The sequence below is a fragment of the Cynocephalus volans genome, chromosome 3 (assembly GCF_027409185.1).
Source record: "Cynocephalus volans isolate mCynVol1 chromosome 3, mCynVol1.pri, whole genome shotgun sequence".
Taxonomy (NCBI): domain Eukaryota; kingdom Metazoa; phylum Chordata; class Mammalia; order Dermoptera; family Cynocephalidae; genus Cynocephalus; species Cynocephalus volans.
In genome coordinates this window covers 134347923-134370289 of record NC_084462.1, presented here as the reverse complement: position 1 = coordinate 134370289, position 22367 = coordinate 134347923, and the positions used below count along the sequence as shown (strand labels likewise).

General features: G+C 39.1%; 1 protein-coding gene across 20 annotated transcripts in view; it reads left to right on the top strand.

The window, feature by feature from the left end:
• TRIM9 (tripartite motif containing 9) overlaps nt 1-22367 on the top strand; it is a 124650-nt gene that overhangs the window by 91889 nt on the left and 10394 nt on the right. For 13 of the 20 annotated variants that reach the window (XM_063088584.1, XM_063088580.1, XM_063088582.1 and 10 more), the window contains 2 exons: nt 5089-5246; nt 11491-11629. The exons of 3 other annotated variants lie outside the window; for them this stretch is intronic. In XM_063088584.1, the coding sequence (XP_062944654.1) occupies nt 5089-5246; nt 11491-11629 (297 nt within the window). Of the gene's footprint in view, nt 1-5088; nt 5247-11490; nt 11680-22367 lie in introns of those variants that run through there. 4 more of the 20 variants (XM_063088581.1, XM_063088575.1, XM_063088570.1 and 1 more) reach the window with 2 other exon arrangements.

The window sequence follows — 22367 nt, the reverse complement described above, 5'->3', positions numbered from 1 at the left end:
AAGAAATTGATTTGCTTTTTGCAACTCCCAATTTAAGCATCTGCATAATAAATGACTCTTAGAATTCAGTGCTTCAAAAACATTGTTTCTTAAGAAAAACCTACTTGCTTCCTTTTATCAGAGAGAATCCTGTAACAAAGCAAGTTTTAGGGCTGTCTACTTAGGGCTCACATCATGTAGTTACACTCCTCTCTGCACTCAGTACATGTACTTCTCTCATCCTTTTAATGGATTTTTGCTCTCTTTTCTTTCCAATTTTCTCATTTTTTTTCTTGTTTAATATGCATTGCTTTGAGAAGATGCCTTAATCAATTTTCGAAGTAGTGTATAGACTATAAATAAAAACTCTTTGCTATAGTAACAAAAATATTTAGCATTTACTGAGTGCTAACCAAAGCAGACATTCTCCTAAGTGTTTTACATGTATTAATTCAATTTATTCTTGCAACCCTAGTAGTCCGCTGAGGAAACTGGGGCATGGGAAGACTAGGTTACTCGCCTGAGCTCACACAGCTAGTGAGTGTCAGGGCCAGGATTCAAACCCAGGGAGCGTGGCTTCAGAACCCACTCCTGCAACTTCCAGTTTATGCTGTAAAGCTAGTGCCTTACTAAACAGCTTTTTCAAGGAATAACTGAATTCCTCTCTCAATAAACCTAATTTTTTGTTGCAGCAATTCTTTCTTGCTGTTTAAAAGTCTTTCTTTAACTCCTACATGGTAGCTTGTGAAATAAACCCATTCCTAGTAGAATATGCAGTCCCGATTATATCTCCCTTGATCAGCCTCTCTCTGTTCCCAATTCTATCAGTGAGATAAAATCACTGAAAGTTTATGTCACAAGTAGCTTGGAGGAGAAAATATGTCACAAAAGAGCAATATAAAGGCTTTTAGTGGAAGAGGAAAAAATGAGCCAACCCAATTAGCCTTGGTGAAGGAGCAGGAGGAGGGGGCAGTTAGAGGGCAAAATCCTCAGGGCTTTAAATGCTTTAATCAGCTGGCAGAGCCCTCCCCTCCCCCATAGCTGCCCTCTTGAGCCATGTCCATCTGCCCATGGTGGAGTCAGCCCAGATGGCAGGATGGTAACCTTTGTGTTGCAGTGAATGGGCCCTTCATCTGGTGTGGGAACTATAGGTTCATGTGCTCTGCATCACAGACCACATTTCTAAATCACTGTCACCTGGCCACTTAGGACTGCACATGGAAGTAAGAGTGGACATGGCTGTGTATGCAGTCCATTCAAGTCTGTACACACAGCAGAGAATGCCAAGTACTCCAAAAACTAAAATGCCAAACACTCTCACAGCAAACATTCACCTGGAACATAAAATAATGCAGAAGAATTATTCATGAACTTAATACAACAGGCCATTTGGCCATTCAGATTATCCCATTTTCCTTTTCTTTTTATCACTTCGTTGTAATTTGATTTATTTCTGATTATTATCACTTTGCCTAGTTAATTTATATGCTTTGCTTTGTGCTCATTAAGTTTAATTAATTCAGTGAGAGCCAAGTCCTCTTTGGAATCTGAATAATTTTTATCTATCAGAAGCTTGTGATGAAAAGGAAAAGCCAAAGGTCATGACGAAATAGAACTTGATTGGCTATGTTGTGACTTCTCCTACTGGCCTCTGTAATATGTGTTAACATATACACAACTGTTCCTGGTGTAGTGTTAGTCTTTTCATTTTTTTTAGAATCTTCTTAGTCAGGTTAATGAACTGCACTTTCACAACTGTCAGTAAAAATATCTCAAGAAACCGCACCTCAAAATCTATGTACGAACACCACACTGGAGAGGCAGTATAATGCAGTGCTAACTAAGCACACAGCTCCTGAGAGTTCAAATCCCAGCTCTGCCACTTCCTAGCCATGAAAACTTTCTGTGTTTTAGTTTCCTCATCTGCAAAATAGAGACAATAATAGTACCTACCTTGTGGGATTGTTGTGAAAATTAAGTGAGTTAATACATGCAAACTTCTGGCATTCAGCTAGTACCCAAAAAGCATCACTTATCAACACCACACTCTAAACAAGCGAGCTAACTGGCCACCCATCAGAAAGCATCGCTTATGATTACGGTTCTCACTTGTTCTTGCCACACTCCTGTTTACTTTCATAGAGGAATTCTGGGTGGTTGAGAGTGTTCACACCTGAAGAATAAGAGAAAAAAAAATTAAACAAAAAAGGAAAATGTGCAATATGATTTGAAATTGGGGGGCCTTTAAAAGGTAAGATGTTTGAAAACATCAGTATAGAAGCCACTGTAACAGTTGCATTTTGAAACACAGTTCCACCAGACCTCTTCAGGGAAGTCAGTAAGAATCACTGCCTCCTTGTATGTAAGAGGAGAGTCTTTAGCCTGAAGCTTGACTTTACAGGCAAAAGGGATGCTAAATGCTAGAATTCTGGCCAGGTCACAAGAAACTCATAATTAAGGAAAAAACAAAGATGTCCCAGAATGACCATGAAAGTATAAGAATCAAGATTATGGCAGCCCCAATGACAGGAGTTTCAATAAAATAAAATGCTCTGTCTTAGACTTCAGTCCAGGAACTATTATGCTATCCATTTCCAAACCGTAAAAGATAGACTAATTTGAAAATTCTTCAGATTTCTTATATACCATTTATTTTATGCCTTACAGAGTGAAATGGGGTAACAGAACACCCACTATAAAATCTATTTTTCTAAAATGTCAGTCTGAGTCTTTGCTAATGAGGCTATAATTTTGTCACAGTTGCCTTTTATATACAACACCATTTGGGGGCAAATAAGGAAAAAGAAAAAATAATTCTTTGCATGTTAAGAAATAGATTTAGATATATGCAAATATATCTGAATCAGTTCTCCCTTTCTTTCCACCCCCCTTTGCTTTTTTTTTTTTTTTTTGCTCATTTGTTTAAATCTGGGACAGTATTAAGATCTAAACATTAGTGAGAGGTTGGACATTTTTCTATCCTTTTGGTCTTTTAAAGTGTATCCACTGAGGACTTATAAATGAAGTTCTAATGTTTTAATTATACATGACATCATGTATTTCAATTAATCCTTTAATTATACCTATGTCTACATGGGGAAATTTGAGTTTCTATCAGAGACACTGCAAACACTTTTATGATTTAAGTTGAAATCATCTTATGATCTTATTCTTTGATTTTATAATTGTTGAATTGTAGACTTGCCTCAAACATGAACAAAGGGAAAAAGAAAGACTGATATGGAGCTAATGAAATAAGAGAGTCCAAGGAATTGTCTTATGGTAGTCTCTAACTAATAAGGACAGTTCAGAACCAGTCTCCCAGCAAGAATCATTCATGTCTCTAGAAGCCATTTGAAGAATATTTTGATTAAACTTGTCATATTTTACTTCCACAGTAAATATGTTAAAATGTATTCTTTGTATAAGGAAAGATACTTAAAATAAGTCCCTGATACTTATAATGACTTAAAATTAACCTTCCAATTACAACTCCTGGGTGAGGCCTGTTTATATGTAGATGCTCATTACAATTATTAGGAGTTATCTCTTCTGTCTCTTTCCATCCAGCTCTGTAGTTTATTTATTGAACAAGGCGATGAATTGATCTTTCCTGCAAATCCAGATGTTCTGGGACCTCTAAGGCTGCAGTAGCCATAGTTTTATGACAAGATTCCATCCAAACCCTGTGCCACTGAAACTTGACACACGATTTCTTTTCTGAAACTGATTGCCTTCAAACAACTAGTCACTAATTTTGATTTAATTATGTTAGATTTAGTAGCTTAGGCAAGGTTTTATTGGAATGTATCACAGCCCCTTCTTAAGTATAATTGACCTGCTTCATCTTCACATCTCTTATGTTATAGTCAGTGCTTTTGTTTTCTAGGTTATCCACCACAGAACCTGTTTCCTAAACTGCTGTTAAATTACACAACTTCTTGGTTGGGGTGACTGACAAGGAGCAGATTTAATTCAATGCATGACATACAGAGTCCAGTTTTAGTACAGTATACCAAGTGTTCCACGAGTAACATCTGTTCATCTAAATGTCCCTGGGTGTGGTCCAAGCTGCTCGCTCCTGTTATTAAAGTGCTAAATAATAATAATAATAATAAATCAATGTTTTGGTGCTGAAAAAATAATTTTTGAGCATTTGGTAAAAACATTGTTCCCAGCTACATATATTGAGTTCTATATTAGGAACTGGGATTATATGTTAACTAACATTCTTATGTCTGTGTGTCTAAAGGCTCAACTAATCTGCAGTTTTAAGTGATACAAAAGACTCAGTACAAAATGGGGGGGGGCTGTGACTAGTACCACTGTGACAGATTCTCACAAGCTGTGAGGACACCTTGCGCTCCTTGCCACGCACCAGTCTGCTCCCACGCTACTCCCAGGCTCACATCTTGGTGTTCTATGCCTGAAGAGAGAATGAACTTGACCTAGTGCTGTTTTCAAGGTACAGCTGCCTTGAGTGAATGATGTCAGGCTCCCCAGAAGTTTCAAAATGGAGAGATCACTGTGTCATTTAGTACCAAATTTTCAAAAATCTATCGCTAGAGCTACTTATGTGTACAAGACCTGAAGCAGAATCACTGGTTAAAAAGAAAAAAGATAGAATATTAGAAATATAGTGATGTCAGAGCCAATTCTCAGAATAGGCAGTTCCCAGTTAATAAACTGGGGTTTAAAGCTCAGTATAAATTTTATGATAAAATTATTAGCATGGCTTCAGCCATGCTATGAGTTAAATAGGCTTTATCAGGCTGGACTGGGAATCCAGTCCCCAGGTAAAACATTTCCCTTAGGGATGACGTCTTCAACATTCAAGAGGTGAGAACACAGCAGTTCTGTGAATATGCCTGTCTCCCCTCCAACTGCCACCATGAAGGTGTGAGATGCCACCCTGAGCTTAGAAAAAGGCATCACAGTAGTTCAGGAACAAGCCTCATGCTGGAGACTCTGGGAAGGATCCCATTCAGGTCCCCTGTGCACCCTGGCCTGGCTGCTTCTAATCACGTTTACCAAGGGAGGTTTATCATTCAAAGATGTTGACATATTTGCAACTCAGCAGAAGCCAGGGTTACACTAATTTCTGTTTAGCTTCCTCTCCAGTCCCAGCAATCCCTATCCTACAGCTGGAGGAGTGTTGCACCCACAACAACAGCGCTACGCTCTCTTGGAAACAGCCGCCTCTGTCCACGGTGCCCGCTGAAGGATACATTCTAGAGCTGGATGACGGCAATGGTGGCCAGTTCCGGGTAAGTAGAGAACCTACTACTTGTTAACCAAAGCCAGTGACTCCCTCAGAGGACCTTCCATGGAGTCTCATGCCTGACTTCCCTTCCCTGCTAGGGATAGGCCATCCTGTCAGGTCCTGCCGATCCCTCAACTGAGGCCTGCTTTCTCTTGTAATCAAAGATGGACAAAGGAATCTCTGAAACTGTCCTACCCTTCTTAAGAAACTGCATGCAGTGCTGCAGTTTCTGGAATCAGACTGCCTAAATTCAAATCCAGTCTCCTCCACTCACCTGTGTGTTTGTGCCTATTTCTCACCTCTTTGAGCCTTCAGGTCCTTGTTTGTAAGTGAGGGATTGATGACAATAACATGTATCTCACTCCTTGTTGCTAAGAGCTCATTGGGGAATCCATATAAAATTCTTAGCATGCTGCCTAGTACATGGCAAGCCTGCAGTTTAGCTATTATTATTATTGTTTATTGCTAATAAGATAATTAACCATTTTCTAAGATTTGTTTTTACAATCCACTGCATCTAATGGCTTTGATTGGCATTCTTTTTTTTTAATTGTAACATAGTTGATTGTACATATCTGTGGGGTACCAAGTTGAATATCATTATTTGTGTGCAATATATGATGCTCAAATCAGGATAATTAGTATATTCAACATTATACAATGTAATCATTTTTCATGGCCCTTTACCAATTCCTCCCTTACCTCATCCTCCTTTCCCACCTCTGGTAACCTCAATTCTGCTCTCTCCTTTTGAAAGTTCAACGTATTAATGTTATGGTTGTATCTTTCCTTCTTAATTTCTTTCTTTTTTATTTATTTGTTTATTTTTTAGATCTCACTTACAAGTGAGGATGTGCAGTATTTCTCTTTCTGTGCCTGTTTTTTTTCACTTAACATGATTTTCCCTAAGTGTGTCCATGTTGCTATGTGAATGGCAGTATTTCATCTTTTTTATGGCAGAGTAGAATACCATTGTGTATATATACCACGTTTTCCTTATGCAGTCGTACAATGACATTTAGATTGGTTCCAACTCTTGACTATTATAAACAGAGCTGCAATAAACATGAGAGTGCAGATATTCCTTTGGCATGATGATTTCCAATTGTATGGCAATTGGATTGTATGGCAGTTCTATCTGTAGTTGTTTGAGGAAACTCCATACCATTTTCCATAATGGCTGCACCAATTTACAGTCCCATCAACAGTGTGGAAGAGTTCCCCTTTCTCTACATTCTTGCCAGCATTTGTTATTCTCTTTCTTTTTGATAATAGCCAGTCTAACTGGGGTGAGAGGATATCTCAATGTGGTTTTGATTTGCATTTCCTTTATGCTGAGTGATGTTGAACATTTTTCCATGTATCTGTTGGCCATTTGTATATCTTCCTTTGAGGAATACCTATTCAGCTCCCTTGCCCATGGGTTATTTGTTTTTTACTGTTAAGTTGTTTAAGTTCTTTGTATATTCTGGATATTAGTCCCTTGTCAAATGCAGAGTTTGCAGAATTTTCTCCCACTCTGTAGGTTGTCTTTTCACTCTGGTAATAGTCTCTTTTGCTGTGTGGAAACTTTTTAGTTTGATACAATCCCATTTGTTTAATTTTCCTTTTGTTGTCTATGCTTTGGGGGTCATATTCATAAAGTCTTTTCCCAGCCCTACTTCCTGAAGTGTTTCCCTCTATATTTTCTTTTAGAAGTTCTATAGTTTCAGGCCTTATATTTTTGTCTTTAATCATTTTGAGTTGATTTTGGCATATGGCAAGAGATATGGGTCTGGTTTCATTCTTCTACATATAGATGTCCAATATTCCCAGCACCACTTATTGAAGAGGCAGTCTTTTCCTCAATCTATGTTCTTGGCATCTTTGTTGAAGATCAGTTGGCTGTAAGTATGTGAGTTGATTTCTGGGTTCTCTATTCTGTTCCATTGGTTCAAGTGTCTGTTTAATGTCAGTACCATGCTGTTTTGGTTTCTATAGCTTGGTAATATAATTTGAAGTTGGGTAGTGTTATGCCTCCAGCTTTATTTCTATTTCTTTTTTTTGCTCAGGATTGCTTTGGCTATTTCGGCTCTTTTGTTGTTCCATATGAATGTTAGGACTGTTTTTTCTGTTTCTGTGAAGAATGTCATTGGTTTTTTTATGAGGATTGCATTGAATCTGTAGATGGCTTTGGTTAATATGGACATTTTCACAATGTTGATTCTTCCAATCCAAGAGCATGGAATGTCTTTCCATCTTTTTGTGTCCTCTTTAATTTCTTTCAGGAGTGATTTGTAGTTCTTGTTGTAGACATCTTTCACTTCCTCAGTTAAATTTATTCCTAGGTATTTTTGCCAAGGGGGTGACTATTTTAAATGGGCTAGCTTTCTTGATTTCTTTTTCAGCTTGTTCATTGTTGGAGTGTAAAAATGCTACTGATTTTTCATGTTGATTTGCATCCTGCCACTTTACTGAAATCATTTATCAACTCCGAGAGTTTTTTTGTAGAGACTTTAGACTTTTCTGTATATTGGATCATATGATCTGCAAACAGGGACAATTTTACTTTGTCTTTTCCAATCTGGATGCCCTTTATTTCTTCCTCTTGCCTGATTGCTCTGGCTAGTACTCCCAGTACTATGTTAAATAGTAGTGAGAGTGGGCATCATTGTTTTGTTCACATTCTTAAGGAAAAAGCTTTCAGCTTTCCCCATTCAGGATGATATTGGTGGTGGGTTTGTCATACACAGTTTTTATTGTGTTCAGATACCTTTCTTCTATACCTAATTTTCTGAGTCTTTTTCATGAAGTTTGGTGAATGTTGTCAAATGCTTTTTCTGCATCTATTGAGATGATCATATGGTTTTTGTCCTTGATTTTGTTGATGTGGTGTATCACATTTATTGACTTGTGCATGTTGAACAACCATTATATCCTTGAGATGAATACCACTTGATCACGGTGTATAATTTGATGTGTTGCTGTATTCTATTTGCTAATATTTTATTGAGTATTTTTGCTTCCATGTTCCTCAATGATATTGGCCTATAGTTGTCTTTTCTTTTTTTTTTTTTTTTTTTTGTCTTTGTCTGGTATCAGTATCAGGGTGATGCTGGCCTCATAGAATAAGTTTGGGAGAACAGCCTCTGTTTCCATATTTTGGAATAGTTTGAATATAATTGACATTAATTCCTCTTTAAAAGTCTGGTAGAATTCAGCAGTAAAGCCATCCAGTCCTGGGCTTTTCTTTGTTGGGAGTCTCCTGCTTACTGCTTCGACCTCATTGCTTGTTATGGTCTGTTCAGGTTTTCTGTTTCTTCTTGGTTCATTCTTGGTAGTTTGTATGTGTCCAGAAATTTATCCATTTCCTCCAAGTTTTCAATTTTGTTGGCGTATAGTTGTTTATAATAGTCTCTAATGATTCTTTGTATTTCTGTGGTATCAGTTGTAATATATCCTTTTTCATTTCTAATTTTTGTTATTTGAGTCTTCTCTCTTCTCTTTTTAGTTAGGATTGGCATTCCTCTTAATTGACAAGATCTCCTGTTACAGCTTCCCTATTCTGAGAAGCTATTCTAGCAAAGCTTTCCTCAGTTCTATGGTTTTTTTCTGAGCTTTTCACCAGACAGAAGTGGTGCCAGCAGTTTATTACAATCCCAAGGCAAGAGTGCTCAAGCCCCATTGGGAAGCTCATGGTCCCCTCTGAAGGTAGGACAGGCTGGCCTTTTGGTAAGACATGGCCCTGGTTCCTAAAAGTTGATGATCAATGTGTGACTGCCTGTCTCCACATGTCTGCTTTTCTCTCATTTCCACAGCCTCATTATCATTCATTCTCTCCCCACACCTTGCTTACCACTCCCTCCACCCGAGTCTGGCCTGGGTTTTCTTTCCTGGGAGCTCCATTGCCTGTCATCTCCCAAGGGAGCAGCCCTTCTGAGTACTGAGGCCAATCCTTGCATTGATGAAGATGGGACCCGTATCCAAAAGCAAACCCCAAGCCCCTGAGGACAAGGTTTTCTTCTGGCCATAAATGGTCAAACCTGGGCCTCTAGCTTTCAAGAGTAAAGCCTATCAAGGTCTCCTTTTCCTGAATGTGTTTTTGAGCCTCCACTAGGTTTAAATGCTTGAGAGCAGGGACCATGTTTTCTATAATTCTCTTCAAAGACAAAGTTTTTCTCTTTTGATAGAAAAGACTTATTTACATGTGTGTTGACTTATTGGCATGACAAAATCAAGTCTCTACTTTTACAAGATAAGGATCTCATTTTCTATTTCAATTCATGTCTTTTAGACTCAGGGTGTGTGTGTGTGTGTGTGTGTGTGTGTGTGTGTGTAAAAATCCTGTCTGTTGGGCCGAGCCCGTGGCACACTCAGGAGAGTGCGGCGCTGGGAGCGCAGCAACGCTCCCGCCGCGGGTTCGGATCCTATATAGGACTGGCCAGTGCACTCACTGGCTGAGTGCCGGTCACGAAAAAGACAAAAAAAAAAAAAATCCTGTCTGTTAGTTTCTCACCCTGACTTTGCCTTTTTGGTTCCTGTTTCATTTTCAGGAGTTTTTTGTTTGTTTGTTTGCTTTTTATTTTGTTTTGTTTTGTTCTCAAAGGAAACAATCAGCAGAGTGAAGAGACAACCTACAGACTTTTATTTTCCCTCTATTATGTTTTTTTTTCCTCCTGTGAAAGTAATTCTCTTTACCCCAATTCTCTAAATAAGTACTTTTATTTTGTCATGACTTTTTTCTCCCAATTACTACCTGTCAGCAGTCTTCAAGGCATCAGCGTGGGCATGGTCCCCAGGTCTTCAGCTCCTCCTGCTTTCCACACCCATCTGGATGCTGACACCTCTCCAGTCCATCTCTCTCACCCAGACTTCTCTCCTGGGAGTCAGGCCCAGATTTCCAGCTGGGGGCTAGAAATTTTCCTTTCTACATCCTGAAACTGTCTTAAACTCAACATGCTCTAAAACAAACGCATAATTTTCTTTAAAACTTAGCTCTGTTTCTTCTTCATCCCAATTGCCATTTCTTAGATACTAGACTCAGGATCTGAGTACCATCCAGCTCCTCCTTCCTCCTTGAGCTCCAATAACCTTAAAGAAGTCATTGAATCCCACTGATCCCTTCTAGTTAACCCATGACTCTGTCATCGAGATCCCTTCCTCTTATTCCACAGGTTACTGCAAAAAAGTATGACCATGCTACAAATTTCCCAGCCCGAGAGCCCACTTACCCTCTACTGTCTTCAGATTATCCCTTGACTTACTACTCAAAGTGTAGTCTGCCCCCAGCAACATTGGCTTCATCTGGGAACTAGTTAAAATGCAAAATCTCATCCCCCACCCCAGAAACCTACTGGATCAGAGACTGCATTTTAACAAGGGCCTCAGGTGATTCAGATGCATGTAAAGTTTGAGAAGTACAGAAGGAGAGGGTATGATATTAAGATTTTTGTTATTGCTGCAGTAGTAATGAGTTGATGGACAATCCAAGACCTCAGTCTTAGCATCCACTGGAGAGTTGTCATTTTAAGGCTGTACTTTGGATGCACATTATTTTTACTTATTACACCAGCATAATTTTGCAAAGTGCACAGCCGAAGAAGGAGGCAAAGCCTAACCTATGCTAAAGATGCATTGTGCTAGGATTTATTTTAAGCTTTAAGACTTTAAAAAGTCATTTTCCTCCCTTCCGTTTCCTCCCCCTTCCCTCTATACTGTAATGAAAACCTATACATCTATAGCTTTGCATTTAATCTTTGTGACCATTCCTGAAGTTATCAATAGAGTTATAAATACAGCATAGAGACTACCCTCATGTTTTCATGTTTTCAAACATGTTTTTTTACAAACAATACAAATGGATAAAGAGTTCAGTAGATGTAATATACTGTTTAAGTGCCAAGTATATTTTTTAATATACTGTTTGTGTCAGGTTAATATTAATAACCATAATCCTAACTATAAGCACTTAATTTTGATTTTTTAAGCCCTAGCTGCTAATAACTAACATTCGTTAAGTTATTCATACTAAATACAAGGCACTATGCTAATCAATCTTTACATATAATCTTATATAATCCTTATATTGTCCCAAGTTAACAGATTAGGAAATTGGGGCTAAAAATGGTAAATTAAATGGCCCAATATCTCACAGGACTCAAATCCAGATTTGAGTCAAGTTCTTGCTCCTAACCACCAAGCAGTACTGCCTCTCTTGCCCCTTACAAGGGTGCACATTAAGTGGTATCCTTTTATTTGTTGCCCCTCAGGAAGTATATGTTGGAAAAGAGACAATGTGCACCGTGGATGGTCTTCACTTCAACAGCACATACAACGCTCGAGTCAAGGCCTTCAACAAAACAGGAGTCAGCCAGTACAGCAAGACCCTGGTCCTCCAAACGTCTGAGGGTAAGGCCCTTCAGCAGTATCCCTCAGAGCGAGAACTGCGTGGCATCTAACATGGCTGGCAAGCCCGGAGGTAACCCCACCACTGCCCACACTCCTCAAGTGTTTCCATGACTTGCTCTGCATTCTACACAGAGCCGCTGTTCCTCTCCTGCCTTTAGCAAGCCCATGGGATGTGGATGAGATCAAACCAAAGATTCCACATCGGCAGTTCAGATGGCTTGGGCCATGCGCTTCCTTTGATAACACTCTAAATAAGCTGCAGTTGAAGAAGCTGAAAAATAAAGGCCTGAATGTGCCCCCGGTGTGTAAGACGAATGTATCTAGGCTCTAGAGCAGGCTCCCATTCTCCAATGATACACATCATTTGCCAGTTTTGCCCAGATGATTCTAAGTTACTCTGTAGTCCTTGCCTGTTCCTGAGGGTGGGACCTAGGTTCATTCCAGCTGTGGATTTGTATGACTGAACATGATTCAAGTGGGTGTGGGGTGCCAGAGCTGCTCAGAGAGGGCCCGTTGGCCACTCCTGGCTTAACCAGTTCAGACTGCATCCATTTTGTACCCAAAGCCGAGGCCGTCAGCACCAGGACTGAGACTTCCTGTGGCCACCAAACGGGAAGAGACCAGCAACTCCACATTACCTCGTCATTTTCATCTTTGCCAGTCCCTCTAGTCTTAGTTAGGCTGCCTAGGGCCACTATACAAAGTTAATCTCTTGAGAACTTTTGCTTCTAGGCTTTACTGTAAATATTTTGGTCATCAAAGACAAGTAATCCATCTCAGAAAAGAGGCTTGAATTTGATGACCAAATATAACCTCTGAGGCACTTAACATTTTCATTAAGTGCAATTGCTACACTTGAAATTAAACCTACGAAGAGGTGTTTGTGGTCTGAGTCAAAGCATTTTAAGACCTTGGTGTGTCATTTTAATCATAGAAGTCACTCCACACCCCACCCCACTGGCATTCTCCATAACTTGCCTCTGCAGAACTAATTGTTTTGATCTTGTTCAAGATGTTAACTGAAAGAACTGCAGTGGTGTTTCTTTTCACTTCCCACAAACCTCAGCCTGTGCCATCACCCCTAGGATGGTTCACATGGTTAAACACAAGCACAACGTTGAATCCCACAGCAAGGGTCAGAGGTCCCTAGCCATGAAAATAGTGCTTTGGGGAGCAGTTGTAAGTCAATGAGTAAAGCTATTCAGAGAGAAGGATGCGTTGAAGGGAAAATGCTCACATGACCTGTTCTCATTTGGATTACAGTAATGTGGTAGCTAGAGCTTCCCCCGGAATTATCATTTTAGCAACTTCTCTCTGGGATGACCATTCAGCTTGAGAGCAGTTGCCTCTTTTCCTAAAATGCTAAATGCTAAAGCCGTCCAAGAGTTTTTCCTAGATGCAATACAGAAGGCCCTTGCTGGTGATGGCCTCATCTCCCATGTGAGTTCCGGGTGGTTTGAAGAGTGACATGCATGCCAGCAGAGCAGAGAGAAATTTGCAGCAATGTTGCTAATGTGTCATCAGACCCGTGGGAAAACTTTTTCTATTCGTCATGGGAATCATACTATTCTGCTAAAATCAGTTATTAGCATAGCAGCCTGAGTACTTAGGTCTCACATTTCATCCTGCAGGAGGATGTAGTTTTTCAGTTTCTTTTAATGTTCATATGATTATGGTGTCTAATTTAATAAATTACAGGATTGGAACTGCGATCCTTGGTACCACAGTCACAGAACTGGGGGTCATTTTCTAAATGAAACTAATGGAACAAGTTCTCTTCCAACAAAGAAACTGTACTGTAGAAATTCATTTCCTCCATGAATTTTATATATTGTGTACAAATATAAGGTATGTATCTGAATACAAAAAAACTCTATCATCATGTAGATATCAGTATACTCTGTTATTGCACAGAAGTGATTTTCTCATGATGAAATAAAGTTCGCACACATACTTTCTCCATAACTTTGGTTTGTTCTATTTGTTTCTCCCTCATTCTAATTCATTCAAACAGTAAGACAAGATTTAGAAAGCAAAAAAAAAAAAAAAAATGTAGTGAATAGTTTATTTTTTTTAAAAAGATGCAATAAACTTGTAACAATAGCACCTATAGAATTTAAATAATTATATCTTTTTTGGTTTTTAGAAATCAGTGAGAAAAAATGCTACTAACACAGTTTTGACATATTTACTGCACTTACACCTTATTAATCTTATTTTCTACAGTTCCTGGAATGGTTTGTGTTAGAGATTTTTTTTCTCTGCTGGTACTGGGGTGGTGGGGTGTTTCGGTGGTTCATTTTGGCTTTCTACTATAACAAAATCTTTCACATTCTTCTTAGCAAGAGTTAACCCCTTTCCAAAGTTCAAATCTAAAAGTCTGTATCACAGAGGGGTACAATATCATATGTGATAGCTAGTCTAGCTTGTAACTACATGCATTTAGTCTGAGGTTTAAATTACTCATCACTTATACTCTTTGAACTGTCATAAAATCGTCTGCTGACCTAGAAGTAACATTATGCAGGGGAGATCAAATATCTACATAATTATGAATTCTGATCTTTTTTTCAAAAGAGATTTATTAATCTACCTATCCATCTATTTATTGGGCAGTGCTTGTTAAGTGTCCACTGTGTACTACACTGTGAGAATAAAGTATTGAACGGACGTCACCCCTGCCGTTGTGGAGCTGTTACATACGTACAAATTGTGATAAACACTGAAAAAAGGAAAGGGAATCAGCAGCAAGACATAATTTTTACAGGAGTATTGGTCAGGAAAACAATGAAAAACAATTTAATCCAATGGAAATTATAAAGAATGTGGTGTTGTTAAGAGAAGAGGAAAGGAAAATGCATCATTATACAAGTTCAAGTTTGGTTAGTTCCCTGAAAGCAAAGCTCCTGGGGTTGTACAAGGGTACTTTAAAAAGTTTGTGGAAAAATAGAATTGAAAGATATGAATCATTCCATGAACTTTTTGAAGACCCTTTATATCTATCCTATTTGTTGCGCAGATAAGGCCAGTCACAGATCTAAACCAAATTACCTTGACTTAAGAAGAAATATAACTGTAAGAAATTAAGAATTTTAATAAAATTTTAAAATAAGGCCCACAAATGTGGTTATGTATATCTATAAAGTAATTCATTTAATAGCCATCATAGTTACGCCACAGTCTTTGAGACCATCTGCAAAAGAGTATCTGTTAAAACCACTCTGTAGCAAGGCCTTCTTAACACAGTGCTCTGAGGCTCATGCTGTGTGGCAGATTATACTCCTGCAAAAAACTATCAGGCAAGGCTGAGAACAGGATAGAAATTTTTCTTTTTCCTAGTTTCCCTCTACCTATCTAAACAGACTGTGCCTTTTTTTTTTTTTTTTTTTCCTTCCTTAATCTGGAGAGAACAAGAAATAAAGCAAAGGTAATATTTCTAGGGCTCAAATAACTCACAGAGATTATTAACTGGCTGAAAAAATAAGGTCCCTCCGATGTCTCTCAGTCCTCGCAGAGCTGTTGAATTGCTTCAGGCAGCCTCCTCAGCAAAGGGGGAGCTACCACTCACCTGTCCTTCAGGGGAATTAGAACACAGAGGGTCACAACCTCTACGCAATAAATACAGTACTCTTTAACACAAATCTTTGTGTAAAAATATTTTTTTCCTTAGACAGATTCTTAGAAGTGGAATTACTGGACCAAAGAGTATGAACATTTTTAAGGCCCTTGATCTGTGTTTCCAAATTGTTTTCCAGATACATTTTACACCAGGAATGTATGAACCATTTCATTTTGTTACATCACCTTAATTCTACTATTTAGGGTTTAATTCCAACTAATAAGTAGGCTCTTCTAAAAATAAAAAAATGTTTCTAAAACAGTTTTTTTAATTTACATTTTTATAGAAGCAATATTCTGATTGTTTTACATCTAATAGCTACATGAAATATGAGGTAACAACATATTATAGGAAAAATGTACTTGATCTAAAGAGGCAGGAAGACTTCCAAAGAAGGGGAGAGAGAGAGAGAGAGATCCAAACAGAGGGAATAACAGTATGCAAGCAAAAGCTCTATGCAAAGCAAAAACTTCAAAATTCTGCCTTGAGCTGACCATGAAAAGGAAATGTAGTCATCCAAAACAGTGATTGAGAATCTCAATTATGTCGGGTATTCAAGGGTCCCCAAGATCACAGGGCTGCATAAAGCACAGTTCCTGCCCTAGACCTTATAGGATTTATTCCTTCTCCTTCATGGCACCTTGCTCAGATCCCCCAAAACTATGGTACCACCTCACCTCTCTAGAACTAAGATATCCATCCTACAATCTAGATTGCCATCTTACATCCAGGAAGTAAGAACAATGACCTCTGATTGGCCAAAAACAAAAAACAAAAAAGCACACAAAGTCCAAGCACAGAAGCTACTGTACTGTCTGCACTTCAGAACCCTTGGTCTCATTGAGTTCTCATTTACTCTTATAGTTCTGCTGAGCTCATTGACCCATTTGCTAAAACCACAGCAGACTAAAAGCATTACATTAGAAGAGAGAGGAGAGATTGTTATAAAAGTGAGTTGAGGCCATTGGCACCATTGAGCAAAGAAGGTAACCAGGAAAACTGAAAAAAGACAAAAAAAAATTAAAAGACGGTATTCTGTGGCAAATGTTCTAATTAAGAAGGTCAGAAAGTATATAATACATTTTAGAAAGATTTCCACCTAAAACATTTGTCAATATATTTTCTAAAACCTCAGTGGATTATTGGGTATATCTCAAAAGGCTTTATGGAATCACAATATGAAATAAGCCAAAAAACGATTACATCAAACCCTACTCCATGTAGTGTCAAACTGCTGAGAACTTCCTTTATTGCCCATCAAGAAATCCCATGAAAAATGACAGCAACATGAAAGCCAGAAAATAGTTTTAGGATACTGAGATCCAGTGTCAGAACTATATAAAAAACTATCCTTTAATAGAGATTTTTTTTTCTGTCCTCCCTAAGACAGTTATATAGACTACAGACCACATCTCCATAGCTATTGCCAATGTCTATAGCCGTCCCCTGCTCTGTTGTTGTAATGTTCCAGATTTACCCTGTGTATTAGTTTTCTACTGCTGCTGTAACAAATTATCACAAACTTAGTGGCTTAAAAGCAACACAAGTTTGTTACCTTACAATTCTAGAGGTCAGACTCCTGAATGGGTTTCACGGGGCCAAAAATGAGGTGTCAGCAGGACTGTGTTCCTTCAGCAGGTTCTAGGGGAGAATTTGTTTTCTTGCCTTTTCTAGCTTCTAGAAGCCACATGCATTCTTTGGCTCATGGCCCCTTCCTCTAGCTTAAAAGCTAGCAGTATAGCCTCTTCCAATCTCTTTCTGATTCTGACCCTCCTGCCTTCCTATTCTAAGGACCCTTGGGATTGCTTTGGGCCCACCTGGATAATCCCAGATAATCTCCCTTATCTCAAGATCCTTAACTTAATCACACCTGCAAAGTCCCTTTTGCCATGGAAGGTAACATATTCACAGGTTCTGGGGATTAGGATGTGGACCTATTTGGATGGGCCATTATTCTGTTCACCACCTCTGAGAAAGGTTTTATTACTCTGCTCTACAAATGGGAAAACTGAGCTTCTGACAGGTTAGGTAACATGTCAGACCCACAACGTTTAGCCTCCAATGCCTAGTACAATGCGCTGTGGTGTTCACATTAGAAAAGTGCTATTTGCACTCAACCAAAAGGAAGGAACGAGAGAAAACTATTCTGTCTGTCTGCTAGGTGCCTGGAAACATCTTTTCCAAATGAAGCAGCACTGTGTAGCTGCCTTATGTGCTCATCCAGAAACCCCAGCCGGAAATAGGAAATAAACACTTTCAAAGAGTTGCATTAGCGTTTTATTAAAAGGAATAACATTCCTGCTTTAAGAAGGAGATGTGGACATGGCTGTCATTTCCAGCATAATACCCAAGCTCCTCCTCTGGTCCTGTGCCCGTTTTCATGTCTCTGTGTTTCCTCCAGCTCCCTCCCACCCCAGGTGAGCAGCCCTTCTCCCCAATAGGTACCAGAGATGCTCTTGGCTAGCAGTGACAGATCACTGCCTGGGCAGGAAAGGGAATGTCAGGCCCACATCTTTGAGGCCCTTGAAAGCTACTACCAAATGAGGACCAGCACTCGGAGCCCTGCTTGGGCTGAAATCACAGAGCTATTTATTCACAGAAACTTTCCAGCCCTGCAGATCTCAACTGGGAGGAAAAGTGGGGAGAAGGCAATCAGTGATAATTAGAGAATCAGGCTTTGATAAGCTGTAAACTCCAGCACCACCAGCAGGTGTGCACCCAGGGCGCTGAGGAAAATAGCACTCTCCAGCATCCATAGTTGCATGTCCACAGTAGCCATCTACCCAGCATTTCAGGATTGTATTATCTAATGATGATAAGTGGGATTCTTAAAATTACATCTAGAAATTGAAAAGTGGGCACAGACGGTTTCATATGTAAAGATTAAAATGTCTTTCCCATTAGACTGTCAGCATCACGCTGCACCTTCTAGTGCGGTGGCTCCTTCCCCCTCCCATCAAAGGAAATCACCCAGAGAATATTTAATGGTGTGAGCAGAGTATAGACTTACGCTTTCATGTTTCTGAATGCCAAATAGCCTTAGATGCATATATTTTGGCCTTTGCAGATACTTTATAGTGATTTTGGTCCAGCCTACATACCTGAGTACCCAATGTCCTGAGACCCCAGAAAAGTTGTAGCCTTGGGAGGGAAAAAGAACCTCCCAGAACAACTACAGGGAACACCTCAGACCACCCACCCCCTGTGGCCAAAATTCCCATCAGGGGAAGGTGATGTGTTTGCTTTCAATCCCTAACCACCACGGCCTACTGAACTACTCCATTTAGAGAAGAAAAGATTCATCCTCAGTATAGTTCAGGGATTGTGATGATATTAGGTCATCTATACAAATTTTGGTCACCCCTGAGACCACTGGAATGTGCCCATGGCCTGTGGCATAAACTTCACCTTTTGTATGTTTCCAAGTCACAACAAAGCAACAATGGCCTTGTTACCCCCATATTTTACCCATCAGGAATTGCTTCTGCCTAAGTATCCTATCCCACCACAGTCGGTAGTGTAACTCGGTGTGTCTCTTAGCTTTTGGACTTCAGTTTTCTCATCTCTAAAACTATGGACTTAGAGCAGATGGGCTCTAAGTTCTTTACAATTAGTAACTTCGTGGCTTCTCTCTTCGAAATGACTGCTGAAAGCATTAACTATTTCAGAAAATGCTATGAAGAGGCATTAGATCCTTCTGCTTCCTACAAGGCTCTTCATGGGTCTTAAAGTTCTGCCTGTGATACTGGAAATTCAACACTAATAGAAAATAGTTGATACAGGATCATATAAGGAGAAGTATATGGTCCACTGAAGATGTTTTTTTCCATGCCTCTACTTTGCTTTTCCTGGCCCAGAGCATCTGGGCCTCTCCAAAAATAATTTAGTTAGAAGAATATGCATTTCCAGGACAAAATCCTCAAGGTAGGTAAATTATACCTGACCAAATGTGGGTAAATTTTACAAAATCCAAGATGAGAGGCATAATGGTAGGTTTCAGAGCCCAGAAAAGAGAAATACTTTGTTACTTTTAATTTTGACAACATCCCTGATATACCAGGGAACTTTCTAAATTTTTCCACAGGACTGAATTAGATTCAGAACCCTATGTTTGGTTCTAGGGAGTATGCTTTGCAGTTGACACTCTGGGGAGCAGTTTAATCCTTTGTAATCTTCTGTATCTAATTGAAATATAGGAATTTTCTGTACTTCTGATGATAGTTCCTTATAAGTAATACCGTGGTATTCTAAATTGGAGTGGAGGGCTTGGCGATGAAGTATGCAGACATCCTAGCAGTGGCAAGGGCTGTTTCATTGTTATAAAAGGAGGTTTTCAAAACACATTTGTTTCTCACTTCCCAACTGCAATTAATGACACAGTTAAGAAAGCTTAAAATACCACCTTTTGTTATAAATTATGTACTAGTTGGACATAATTGTGACTTTGGCTGCTCATTAGATCATTTAAGAAAATTCAGCCTCCTTCTTCATTCATTTCTCTGTTTCTTTGAAAGTCTTCCCAACAAAGGCAAATTATTTTACAGCTGGTTTACAATTGAACTAGAACTCATCTTTAACACTGCTTGTGCAATTCTTATGACATATCTTGCTTTACTGTGCTGTGAAAGATACCGTTTTGTTAGACCAGGGCCCAAGGGCTGCTTAAATTCTGAAGCTGTTCACTACCACAGAAAGACAACCAAGACTTCTACCAAGACACAGAGGAAGGTGGATTAGCAATACTGTTACAAGGAATCACTGTTAGGTTGCTTTTCCTCTCTGAATTCCAAAAATAACTCCTCAAAGACTACACATTTTCAAAATATTCTCCAACAGAAATCTTTAGTGTTCTGTATATGTTGGAATCAGTCAAGAAATTACACCCCCAGAAATATAAAAACCAATCAATAATATATTTCACAAATTTTCTCTAAGTTATTTTTCTTATGACCTTCCAACTTCATGTTTCCCAATTGCCCAATTCTAATACAATGTCTGGCAAATGATAAGTGTTCAGTAAATGTTAGCTAATGAACAAATAAAAGAAATACACAGTGAGCCAAACAGGAATATACCACCTAGATATTCTTTTTCTCCTTGACCCCAAAAGTCAGTAATACATGTGGTCCCCAGCCAATCTTTGCTTTGGTAATTCTTGATTGCTTCTTTCAAGCAGAGACCTCTGTCATTATCTAGGCCCCAATACCAGAATCCAGCCAATACCAGGTGGGTAGGGAAAGAAGTCACAGAAAAGAGCAAGAGGAAAACAATGGTCATGGACAGAGGTGATGGAAAGCATGTGTTCACACATTTCCATTATAAACAGAGTCCCATCCTAGGGTTACAGTTATGCCTAGAGTCACTGCATTCAGTGACACAGAGTTCCATTGCTCTTTCCTGCTAAACTGCTTTCACTCAGCAAAGCTCTTCAACCAGACAGGATCACTGCATGTGATGAAACGTGATGAGATATTAAGGAGCTACTTGTCTTTCTCTAGTGATCTATAAGTTAAAAATTAATAATAATCACCATCCCAGATATTAGCTGTGACCTGAAGCATAACTTTGTATCATGTATTCTGAAAAAATGATAACCTCGTTCCTTTTCTCTTGACTAATACAATATTAATGGCTGAGAAGCCTTCTCCACATCTCAAGCATTGTGTTTTGAAGGGAAGGGAAGAAAGTGGGAAGTACATCCTTCCTGCATCCCATGGGTTTAACACAGAATGCACACTTGGGTAGTTGGTGTGTATGTGTATGTATGGTGTGTGTTAAGTAAAATTTGACTAAACCAGGGAGTAGCAATACTGTTCTCAATATTGTCATATTGTCTTTGGTTCATGCCTTTGAACATATCCAGAGGGGCATGACCAAGAAAGGGAAGGATTTGAAATCCATACATAGAGAAATGACTGGAAATAGACTCTCTTTAGCCCAGAAAAGGGAATATTTAAAGAGGATTGGTGACTGGCCTCAAATACTTAAAGAACTAGTAATCTGTTCTATGTGACCCAAGATAGTAATGCTACAGTTGGTGAGTGGTGCTCCCAAAGAGGTACATCCAGACCAACATCAGCAATACCTAAATCTAGAGGGAGATGGATGGACGCAATGACTGCCTCATCCCAGGGGACTTTAAGGGGAAGCTTAATGGTTGCTCCTCAGATATTATTGAGATACATGTCTTCCCTTATCATCTTAGACTGTGGTCTAAGATGTAGTAGTAACAGTATTGTTACTCCCTGGTTTAGCCATGAAGTGGCAAACATGACCAATAGGCAACTGGTCAAACATTTACACTATATGCCCATGGGGAAGGGTATAAGGGGACAATTGCTTGTTTGGCCTGACTGGGATCAGGTGGAAAGTGCTCTCTCTCTTATAATTCATTTGGAAAGTTTTCATGACAAGGTAGGAATTAGGGGGTGGGAGGAGGGAACTGCTTAGAGAAAATGAGCCCAGCTGGTAGAAGACGGCAGGTTATAGGTGGGGGAAAAAATTCAAAAACAAAGATGGGATGGTTGGATAACATGGATATTAAATAAGCTTACCTACATAGAGAGCATAGTTCAAGAGTGAGAGGAGTCAAGGAAAACTGGGTCATCAGTAAACAATGGATCCACATAAAAAGATAGGAAAAACAATGACCATTTTAGCATCAAGTTACTAGTCCCATGAACAGCCATAGCTATCCTCAGACCCCCACCCCACAAAGTAGTGCCATCACCGGCTCTAAGTTCTTCCTGGTGCTGAAATAGAAAAGGTAAGTACAATTCAAGATGAGACTGGATATACCCCAGGGTTTAGATTCAGGGCATGAGTTTTCAGATGATTGCTTGGGAGTTCGATACACTCCGAAATTCATCTTACCATATATGTTCTTTCCCTCAATTTCAAAAGCAACAAGTATTTTCAATATAACAAATTTATTCTCACATCTGGTGGAAATACATTTCCAAATAAATTCTTATTAATAAAAAATCTTTTATTGACATAAATATAGTCATAAATGTCTTCTCTCCCTAAAGGAAGTCCATGTCAGTTAGAGGTGCTATGTTGTTGTATTTCAAATTTTTCCATTAAACTAAAAGGCTGATTTCCTCTTAAGATGATTAT